This window comes from Pantherophis guttatus, chromosome 4, assembly GCF_059756535.1.
Source record: "Pantherophis guttatus breed Tessera chromosome 4, ASM5975653v1, whole genome shotgun sequence".
Lineage (NCBI taxonomy): Eukaryota > Metazoa > Chordata > Lepidosauria > Squamata > Colubridae > Pantherophis > Pantherophis guttatus.
In genome coordinates, this window is record NC_142066.1 from 10,299,815 (window position 1) to 10,311,023 (window position 11,209).

At 39.6% G+C, this 11,209-nt stretch overlaps 1 protein-coding gene across 1 annotated transcript; it reads right to left on the reverse strand.

The window, feature by feature from the left end:
- Positions 1 to 4,611: 4,611 nt before the first annotated feature.
- LOC148113710 (vomeronasal type-2 receptor 26-like) lies at positions 4,612 to 10,118 on the reverse strand. The gene is made up of 4 exons (XM_087891738.1): positions 9,303 to 10,118; positions 8,657 to 8,884; positions 7,383 to 7,509; positions 4,612 to 5,876 (listed from the first exon to the last, which is right to left on the reverse strand). Exons 1-4 carry the CDS (start codon positions 10,101 to 10,103, stop codon positions 4,984 to 4,986), a joined length of 2,049 nt encoding a protein of 682 aa, XP_087747864.1. The 5' UTR covers positions 10,104 to 10,118; the 3' UTR covers positions 4,612 to 4,983.
- Positions 10,119 to 11,209: the final 1,091 nt, after the last annotated feature.

Genomic DNA, 11,209 nt, shown 5'->3' on the forward strand with positions numbered 1-11,209 from the left:
TCCCAGAGAGAAATCATCCAGATGCCCTAAGCTCTATGGTCTCCCCAAGATACACAAAGAAGGAACCCCACTTAGACCCATAGTCAGCTCCATAGGCTCACCTCTACCCAAATTTCTCACCAAACAACTACAGCCGTATGCAGAATCTATCAACTCACATGTAAAAAACTCATTCCAGTTCATAGAGATCATAAAGAAACAAAACCTACAGCCCAGCGACCTACTCATGAGCTTCGATGTCATATCCCTCTTCACCCAAGTGCCAATCAAAGAAGCCTTGACAGATATCCAAAACAAATATAATCCCCCCAAGCACATCCTAGATCTGACCAACCACTGCCTATCCAATACATACTTCATCTATAACAGACACAAATACAAACAAATAGAAGGAGCACCTATGGGATCACCCCTCTCACCTGTCATTGCTAACCTCTACATGGAACACTTTGAAACCCAAGCTCTCAAAAAATCTGATCACAAACCCAAACTCTGGCTCAGATACGTAGACGACACCTTCATAATCTGGCCACATGGGAAAGAAAAACTGGACAACTTCCTCACATACCACAACAGCCTACATCCCAAAATACAGTTCACCATGGAAACAGAAGCTAACAACCAACTTCCCTTTCTGGATGTCTTAGTCTACAAGAAATCCAATGGCTCCCTAGGACACACCATCTACCAGAAGAAAACACACACAAACTGCTATCTGCACACACTCTCACACCACCACACAGCACAGATCAACTCCGTAGCCAAGACACTCATCTCCAGAACAAAACGCTTAGCTGACGAACAACACCTAAAAACCAAACTACACACTCTCACTAACGTACTAACATCCAACGGATTCCAAAGAAATAAGATTACCAACCTAATCCAAAAAGAAACTCCCGCTAAAATCCAAGACAGAGAACAAGAAAACGGCAAAGCCCTCCTCCCATACATAAAAGGCACCACAGACAGAATCAGCAAGATACTCCACAAACACAACATCAAGACAGCATTCTGCAGAAACCGAAAAATATCCACCATCCTAAGAAACCCCAAAGATAAAATTGAGTTAGAAAATCAAGGAGTATATGAAATCCCATGCACCGCCTGCCCCACCACATACATCGAACAAACCAACAGAGGAATAAGTGCACGCATTGAAGAACACAAGAACTCAGTCAGAAAAGAAGAACCAACTTCTTCCCTGGTCCAACACCCCAAAGCCACAGGACATAATTTTGACTTTAAAAAGACCAGAACCATTGCCAAAACTGAACACTTTAACAACAGAATAATCAGAGAAGCCATCGAGATAGAAAAACATCCACACAGCATGAATAAACGAGATGATACCTCCCGCCTACCAGCCATTTGGAAACCCACCCTTATTGACAAACGAGTCCCTAACAAAAAGAATGACACCACACTCATGAGACCTACACTCACGAAAACCACACAGGATATCACCACCACACATCCACGCAAAAAGCAAACCCACACCGATGAGGCATGACCACAAACCAGAAGCCAGACCACAGCTGCATCATTAGTCACTTTAAACCCCTCCAATCCATACATGAAGCAAACTGACACCCACCATGAAGATGTGGCACGACCACAAACACGAAGCCAAACAACAGCAATGCAGCTCACCAGCTCTAATCCCCCTGCTACTCAGACTAACCCGAGCACAACCAAGCCCCGACCTAAACAGAACACACCACCATCCAATCAGAGCACAGCCAACCCCCCATCCAATCAGAGCACAGCCAAACCCCCAACCAATCAGAACACACCTCCACCCAATCAGAACACAGCCAAGCTCCCACACAATAAGTTCACACCCCCACTGGCAGTTAAAAGGAAGAAACAGCTGCGATCACACACATTGCTCCTAGAAGCATAAAGCCGAGAACACCAGCCTGAAGATGACGAATGAGACTTTGTTGAAACGTTGCCAAGACACTTCCAATTTTACGTGGGAGAAAACCCGAATAACCAAAGACCTACATACAAACACCGGCGAAAACCTCAGAAAACATATATATAAAACGTATATATATATATATACGTATACGAAGAAGTAAGAAAATTGTATACATATATATATATATATATATATATATATATATATATATATATATATATATATATATATATATATATACATATATATATATATATATATATATATACACACACACACACACACACACACATACATGTTAAATAATATGGCAAAAAAAAAATCCAAGAAAACTGGAAATGCCATTTATTTATGAATATAAACTATTCTTTTCAATGTTCCTTTGAAATGGGCAATTAAAACTAATAAATATTGATACATTTGGGTTCTTCTGATTGCTCTTAAAGTATCGAATTTGGAATTCCACTTTGAAGAATTTCTTTACTTGTCTCCAGACTTATGAAAATCTTCTCATGGAATGTTGCCCTTTAAAAAGAAGTGTCTGATCTACTTCTCTTCTCCAATTCTGTACTGCAGACTGGTGGAAGTTAACCATGGTGGTTTGAATTTTTCTCTTATAAGTAGTATTGTTTTATTTTATTGTTTCCCTACCAAATGATAGTCTGCAGTATATTTCTTGAGTATTGATTCTCTCAACTTGCAAAGCTTTCCTGACCTGTTCCAAGTTGCCATAGAAGGATTGAGCCTGGCAGCTGCATCGAGGAATTTGCACCTCAGTCAAAACAAAACACATCTTAGCCGGCCAAAGTCAAGGCCATCTCCACAGAAACCAGTAATGACCGGAGGGAGTGACTTCTACGACCTGTGAAAATGCTTCATTGGGGAATTTGACTGATGACAAAAATTGGGGGAGGGGGAAACATGGTCAGAAGCAAGGAGCAGATTGGGTGAAGTCAGAGTTGGCTTCACTTGGTTCGTGCCAACATGACGCTCCTAATAAACAACTGGGTTTTTCTTGAAACTTTGCTTGAGGCTCCTGATTTCATTAGGGCATCGGTCGGAACCCTTTATTATTCACAGTTGATTTTAAGAGAAAAATATTATCCAACACTTCAGTATTTTCTTTAGCTTATTAAGCTGCCACATAGAAGTGTGTGTGTGGGGGGGTTGTCTTATTTATTTTTCCAAACTTATTTTTCCAAAGCACCAGAAGGCAAGACATGAAACAATGGATGGAACTAATCAAGGAGAGAAGCAACCTGGAATTAAGGAGAAACTTCCTAACAATGAGGAAAATTGGAACAGCTTGCCTTTCAGAAGTTGTAGGTGCTTCATCACTGGAAGTTTCTAAGAAAAGACTGGACATCCCCACCTATCCAAAAGAGTATAGGTTCTTCTGCTTGAGCAGTGGGACAAACTAGAAGACTTGCAAGGTCCCTTCCAGCTCTACTCTGATTGATTGTATTTGAGGATTGAGTATTGCAGCCCTGTATGACTAAATAGTGTTCACAGAATAGCAGTGGACACCCAGCTTATCTGTCACGTCCCTGATGGAGTCTGACTCTGAGGTGGAAGAGGAATAGTTGATAGAGAGCAAGAGAGTGGCTCCGTTGGCTGTGGAGGAAACTGGGGAAGAGCGAAGTCAGGCTATCCAGAACAGGGGAGAGTTAGAACAAGGGAGAGGGGGTTCCGATGAAGATCAAAGCCCACCTCCTCCTCATCCTAGGGTACACAGGGAAGAACGGAGAAGAGAGCAATGGGGGTTGCATGGCTTACAAGGGAGGAAAGGGCCCCAATCCCCTTCACAAGATACACCTGGAGCTGGAGTTTAAAAGGAGAGGCAAATGGGAGCAGGTGGTGGTCAGGAACAAACACTGAGTTCATCTTGTGTTTATCTGAGTTCCTGGCATCCTCCCAACTGATTTGATTTACCACCGTGCTACTTCAATTCTGAAATTCCTTATCTTGCTTGCCCTGCCAGTTTAATTACCTTATCTTGCCCTGTTGGATTTATGGTTGGAAGTTTTGTATGCTTACAAGTTTATAGAAGGGTTTTTCTCCAGACTGGAGAGGAAAGGGACATTGGGGGCAGAGTTTGGAGCTAATAAAGGGACTTGTAATTATATTCTGGCTGTGTTGCCTTTATGCCACATCCCGGATCATCACATTATCCATACCATGAGGCTAATGGCAGGAGTTATAAAATTGATGCTTTCCAAATGGCCAGTACTATCTAACACACCATCCACACACCTTAGAAGACAGTTTTAAAAACAGAGTGGAAAAAAATGTGAGGCAAATCTGATTATTACCCATACATGAGGATTATCATGATCAAATATTCAGAGTCATATCTTGTAATCCATCATGGAAACCTGGACAGCAATTAATCTTTAATTAATATTAATTGATAGACTTTGATATTGAGACAGTAAGTTGCCAGGAATGGGCAACTTCTAACCAGTTCCATTTGATTTATTATCTGATACAGTTCAATACCCTTCTGGTTTTGTTCTTCCAAGGGAAAAATAGACAGCACTCATTCAGATCCAAACCAACCATGGCAGCTGTCAGTATTGAAAAACCAAATGGGGACTAAATGTGACTGTGAAAAAATCCTGGAAACTTTCCATCATATTGGGAGGAAATGCCCCACTGGAGGTTCCCTGGTTACCGGCATGAACTGTATCACCTTGAGGATATTGCTATCCAATGTCTAAATGATCTAGATATCTGGCCATAGGCTTAGCTACTCTAATAACTGCTGATATATATTTTAATTTTTCTCATAATTTTATTCATCATTCATATTGTGCATTTTCAAAATAATTCACTGTTCTGGTGTTTTATATTTTGACTGGGGAATTCTGGGAGTCAAAGTCCATACATTTTAAACCTGTCAAGGTTGAGAAACATTGCTCATTCTATATATGCCATAAGAAATAAATGAATAAATAAACTCTGACATTATTTAATTAATTCTTAACTGTATATCGCCATCTCATTTAAACTCAGTATTGTTGGGAAAAATATAACATGCCCATTATACAATAACTTCATTTTATTAGTCCTTTCTTAGTGTTTAGTTCTGGTTTAAGAACAATGATGAAGCATTTTGGGAAGAAGATGCATCCCAATAACCCAGCACTGGAGGACAAGATGGAGAAGATCTCCACAGCCACCATGGCTTTTCCATTGGTACTCAGATAAGTTGGAACAAAGGAGATCCACACACTGCAGAAAACCAACATGCTGAAAGTGATGAACTTGGCTTCATTAAAGCTGTCAGGTAAATTACGGGCAAGGAAAGCCACAATGAAGCTGGCAATAGCCAAGAAGCCCAGGTAGCCCAGGACACAATAGAACATGAAGATGGAGCCTTCATTGCATTGCAAAATCATGGTTTCTGTAAGGGAATTCATGTCTAACTCAGGGAATGGAGGAGATGTTGCCAGCCACAGAATGCAAAGACCTGTTTGAAGAAAAGAACAAGAAAGGGTAATGGAAAGAGCCAATCTTTTCCCCACCCATTTTCTCATTGAAGAACCTGGCTTAGTAGCCATGAAAGCTACAACCACGGTAATAGTTTTAGCTAACACACAAGAAACAGCAACTGAGAAGATGGTGCTGAATGCTGGTTGATGGAGAAGGCAGATTACTTTCCCTGGCTGACCAAGGAATAACAAGGAAGAGAGAAAGCAGAGCAGAAGGGCGATAAGGAGAGTGTAAGTGAGGTCCCGGTTGTTGGCCTTGACGATGGGGGTATCTCTACGCTTAAGGAAAATTCCGAGCACACTGATTGTCATGAAGGAAAAGGAAACAGCAGCTGAGGCCAGACTGATCCCTAAAGGTTCTTTAAGGGAAAGGAAACTCATTGTTTTGTTAAGGCATCGATCTTGCTCTTGACTTGGATACTGATCCTCAGGGCATTTGAAACAATCTTCTGTATCTGGATAAAAAGATCAAAAAGAAAGTCATTTACTTTCTATTTCTTTTCAATATGTTCTATACTATTGTTTGAAGACTGACATTCCTTCCAATCCTACTTAGCCATGACCTTGTCAGAAATTCAGAAATTCCAATCAGAATTTCTGAAATTTAGAAAATAAGGTGGGTTGCAGTCTCTCTCCCTATCTATCTCTCTTCCCCTCTCTCCAATATTGATGATTACATTTTTTTCTAGCCAATTTTACAACAGTTAAGCGGATAGTTTTCAATTTTCTCTATTACAGTGTTATACAATGTTTTGGTTGACCGCCATATAAAAGATGGCTGGGCCAAAATTTGATCTTGGTCACTATGTATACCTTGGCCTGCAGGTGACATCTTCAGGGACCCAAATAAATCATTTGGATTTTGAATTCTGAGACAAAAATGTCATATCAGAAAAGATTGGATATATGAATGTGAAGTATCTTAGTATTCTCAAATAATAACTGAGGTTTATAGGGATTGCCCTTGTTCCTTGCTTTGAAGCAGGGTTAAACTCGATTTCATTGAGGGCTGCATCAGGGTTGTGTTTGAACTCAGAGGGTTGTGTGTGTGTGTGTGGCCAGGGGTTGCCGTGGTCACTGTGGGCGTGACCAGGGTGGGCATTGCCATGGTGGGTATTTGACACAGGCTCAAGATTCATTTTTTCCCCTTCTCTTCTTTAATATAGCTACTGTATTTTCCTATCTCTTCTACCAGATATTACTGGCAAACATTTGTTACTTATTCTTCGTACTCCACTAAACCTTTTCTTTCTAAATTTATACCCCATTGTTTAATTGCAAATTGCTCTTCCTGGAAGAAAAGCTATTTCTACTATTGTATTTTTATTATTCAAACTAATGATAAAAATGAAATAACATAAATAGCATGATAATACAAGATCTAACAGCAGAGGTAAATTTCCAGGATAGTAAATAGAAATGACTGTCAATTATAGATTGTTGATTGTAAATTAAATGGACCTACAGAATGTAAAATCCGGCATTAAACGGTTGTATTTACATAGGATGTTGCTTGTTTTCTAACCAAGTCCAGCACTTACTGGAAGCCACATAATTGTTATCCAGCCAAATCCAGTCCTCCTGCAGCAATCTGCTGGCTGGAAATGGGCCATGTGAGGGCCACGTGGGGCCTCCGCGGGGCCCGTTTTCAGCTGGCAGAGTGCTGCAAGAGGCCGTGGAGGCCAAAAACAGGCCGAATGGGGGCTGCACACGGTTCCCCCATGGCACGTTTTGACCAGCAGAGGCACCACAGGCTAGTCCATTGATATTTCCAGGCCAGTCCCATAGGCCAGATCTAAGCAGCCTGTGGGCCAGATCCATCCTGCAGGCCTTGAGTTGACACCCCTGCTTTAGAGGGTGAAAAATATCACCTTTAGTAAGAAATAGAAAAATCGTAATTTATGACAAAACAATTTGTTTGCAGCCATTGTCTCCAAAATTTGAAGGATTTCATAACTGACCTATCTTGGTAGAAATCTTCCCCTGTGGACACGGCATACAATCATAGCAGCAAAAGCTTTTCTCTTCAGATTGTCTCTTCCAAGATCCAGGATGACAGTATTGATTGCACAGAGAAACTGGAAGAACCTGCTCATAACATGAACATGCAACAATGTTGCACCATTAGTTGCCGAGTTGTTAATCATTTGAAAATAGAGGCAATTAATCATCCTATAAAGGGAATCATGGCCAGCAGAGATCCATTGGAGACACAGGTGAAATTTAAAAATTTCCCCTATCGGTTCTGTAGGTGTGGCTTGTTGGGGGGAGGTCATGTGACTGGGTGGGCATGGCCAACTTGACATCACTCACATCAAGGGGCTCCTCATCGGCCCCTCCCCTCCCAGCCACTCCTTGTCGCGAATGGCAGGAAAATGGGGAAGGAAATATTCCTGCCTACCATCCTTCCCTCAGTCTGTGCTTAGATTGAGGAATGGATGACAGGCAGGAAAATCCCCTTCCCCATTTTCCTGCCTTTCACAAAAATGGCTCCATTCCATTTTGCCCCCATCCCCCTCCCTCCTGGGGACTACCTTAAAAGGGACAGGCTGCAGCAGCTCCGTTGCGAATGGAGGGAGAAAAGTTAGCATTCTCTCTGCTGCATTTAACATTGAATTTGGTGCAGAGAGAATGCTAACTTTTCTCCCTCCATTCACAATGGAGCTGCTGCTCCCTTTATGGTTCCCTCCTGGCCCCCTCCCTCCTGGGGACTACCTTAAAGGGACAAGTCCGTTCTGAATAGAGGGAGAAAAGTTAGCATTCTCTCTGCTGCATTTAACATTGAATTCTGTGGAATATCAAGCAGCCAAAAGAGGTGAGCGGTGACCAGCTGGGTGGGGCAAGGGAGGGGTAATTACCACTGGTTCGATAAACTGATTCCCATAATCCCTAGTGGTTTGCCCAAACCAGTCCGAACCAGTAGGATTTCACCCCTGGTTGGAGATAATATAAGTTATTTCTTTCATTGTTTAAGGAAGTTGTAAAAATATAAGCATTCTACATGCTTGCAGTCCATACCTGATTAAAACGTTTGTGCTATTCAAGAATTGCCTAGAGGCATTTGAAATGCTTATTCTTGAAAAAGAATAAGAAAGTGGAGGACCTAATAAATAACATTTTTTAAAAAGCTGCAAAGAGATTCACCAAGTTTTTCTCAATGGTTATAATGGAGGAACATGATACATTTTTTAGGAAAATGTATGCAGCAATCTGACCCATTCAAGAATACCCATACCTGGTTAAAATCTTTGTGCCATGCAATCAAATTTTCACTAACAATCAATTCATTTCCTTCTGGAGCATTGGGATCTAATCTTCCAACGTTCACTCTCTGGATGGATTTGTTTGAAAAGGTGATCATGTTGATGATGTCAAATCCTTCTGCAATTTCCATGTTCTCATTAAAGGACACTGTTTCTCCTGCTGAGTTGTTGAAAGAAATGCTTTGAAGAAATGGGTGCAGCTACAGAGGAAGGAGGAGGAGGAGGAGGGGGAGGAGGGGGGAGGAGGGGGGAGGAGGGGGGAGGAGGGGGAGGAAGTTTAAAGAATAGTGGGATAAAACATTCTATAAGACATTTCCCTTTCTTTGCAAATTTCTGTATGCAACTTGATGTGACAAATATCAAGAATTAACGTGGAGAGTATCACAACATACAGTAATGAGCGCACTGCTTTCCATTTTCATGGATATAAAAAGGCAATATACTACTGTCAATATTATTTCATATCTTCCTCTTGGTTAGAAAGTGGAATGTAACCCAGTGGTAGGATTTAATGAGTGAAGAACAGTACTTTCCTTATGTATTTATCATTGATTGATTGATTTAATCCTAGTTTAATCCAAGTCACTTTCTAGTTTCACATTTCTTGGACAACTTTACCTTAAAAGGTGATAGATCTTGAGATTCTGGGATTTTATTCACCAATATTTTATTCTGACTGGATTTTTTTGATAGTAAAGCTTGCAAAGAATGAGTCACAGCATAAATACCGTTATAGATGCTATAACTATGACCTGTCATTTGCATTTCAAAGAGAGGTCCAGGAAGACTATCCAGATTCTCCTTCCCAGTACATTTTTCCATGTCCATTGTTGGTCTTTCTGAATTAGACAAGGAACAGTCAAATGCTTGCTCCCAAAACCCTTTTAGAAATCCATCTCTTTGTCTCCAAAAAGGTTTTATAGACTTCAGAAATTCTCTGAAGGCTAGAACTTCACCTGAATGTATCTGAAAAGAAATGGTCCCATCAAACAATTGGAGATTCCAAGTCTTTAGATTTCCTGTTAGTATGAAGTCCACTTGACTTGTTGTGATCCATACCTTTCTAAGGGATATGTTTAATTTATCTTCAGGATCACTTATAAATGTGGAAGATATAAGCCAGAGAAGTGTATAAGACTCTCCATAGAGAATAAATATGTTTGCTTTAATGTCTGTGAAATGTATGTAAAAACTTTGAATTACATCACTGAATGTATGGATGTCATCCAATGGAAGCAGCAGGGGGATTCTTTGTATGAAGGCTGGGCAGATTCCATGCTGGGAAAACATCTCCTGTAGCTTCTTCAAAAAGTGTTCTCCACTCTCATTTTCAACAGCAAAGAGTCCAACCCATTTCCATCCAAAATGTTGAAGCAATCGGATAATCCCAATGTATACAGGACCCTCATTTGGTGCCATAAAATAAAAAGAAGAAAAATTACTACTATGGAATTCTTTTTGGGGGAAAGATCCATATGGGAGCTAAAAGAAAAGAAAAGAATATTCAACAGAGGATTTAGATAGTGTGTTTTGTCTTGTCTGTTCATCTTTCATGAATAAGTTTAAATTCAAATGAATTTATTCATTAATTTAATTTATATTTCATTTTTAATAGACTGCCCATATGGTTGAAAATGTGAGAATGCAGTAAAATTTCAATGTCTGTAATTATTTTTCTAATTGGGTTTATATTGGCATTATGCCGATTCTGAAGCCAAAAAATTTTTTAGGTTTGAATCTGAATCCCTTACACAAGGATCTCAAACTTTGGGTCATGACCTACCAAAGAATCAGGAACATTTTTTTAAAAAAATCTATGAATGGCAGATAGTTTCTCACTAAGTAGCAACTTCCATCTCAGGTATTTTATAATATTGCATGCATTGCCTTTGGAGCACTGATAGAAGTATAATTATTATTGAAGTTTGATATATTTATCTGTTATTTTAAATTTTAAGCTTTTGAAAATGGTTTTTGTGGTATGATAAGAAAAAGAATAGATGACCAATTCTCCAGTAATGCTGATAAAAGTAAATCTAAATGAATGAAAAAGAAAACATCTTTCAATAAGTTATATTTATTTGTTTTCTGTCTCCAAAAACCCATGAAATGATATGATCAGATAGATTCACTTAGAATTTTGGAGCATTACACTGAAGGAGAATAGAAAGCAGAAGGCACAACTTAAGGTTCTACAGTCACATTTGATTCCAAAAATGTCTTCAGTGTATCTCCAAGAACATCCCAATTGAAACTTTGCAACTTTATCAGTGCAAGAGATTAATTTTCAATCTCTTGCTAAGTATGGAATGAGATTTCCTTACAATCATGTTTTTGTGGAGACACACGAGAATAATCTTTCATGAATAAGTTTAAATTCAAATTAAATTAAATTCATTATAATTTATATTTTTATAGACTGCTCATATCTCTTACTATTTATATAAGGATTCCAGCACAACATGGTTGAAAATATGAGAATGCAGCTAAATTTCTTTTATTATTTTTCTAATTGGAAGATGATC

Coding starts and splice junctions, on each gene's coding strand:
- LOC148113710 (XM_087891738.1), bottom strand. CDS start 10,103: ATGGCACCAAATGAGGGTCCTGTATACATTGGGATTATCCGATTGCTT. Junction 8,885..9,302: donor AAGATCTATCACCTTTTAAG/GTAAAGTTGTCC, acceptor CTTCCTCTGTAG/CTGCACCCATTTCTTCAAAG. Junction 5,877..7,382: donor GAAGATTTCTACCAAGATAG/GTCAGTTATGAA, acceptor CTTTTTATCCAG/ATACAGAAGATTGTTTCAAA.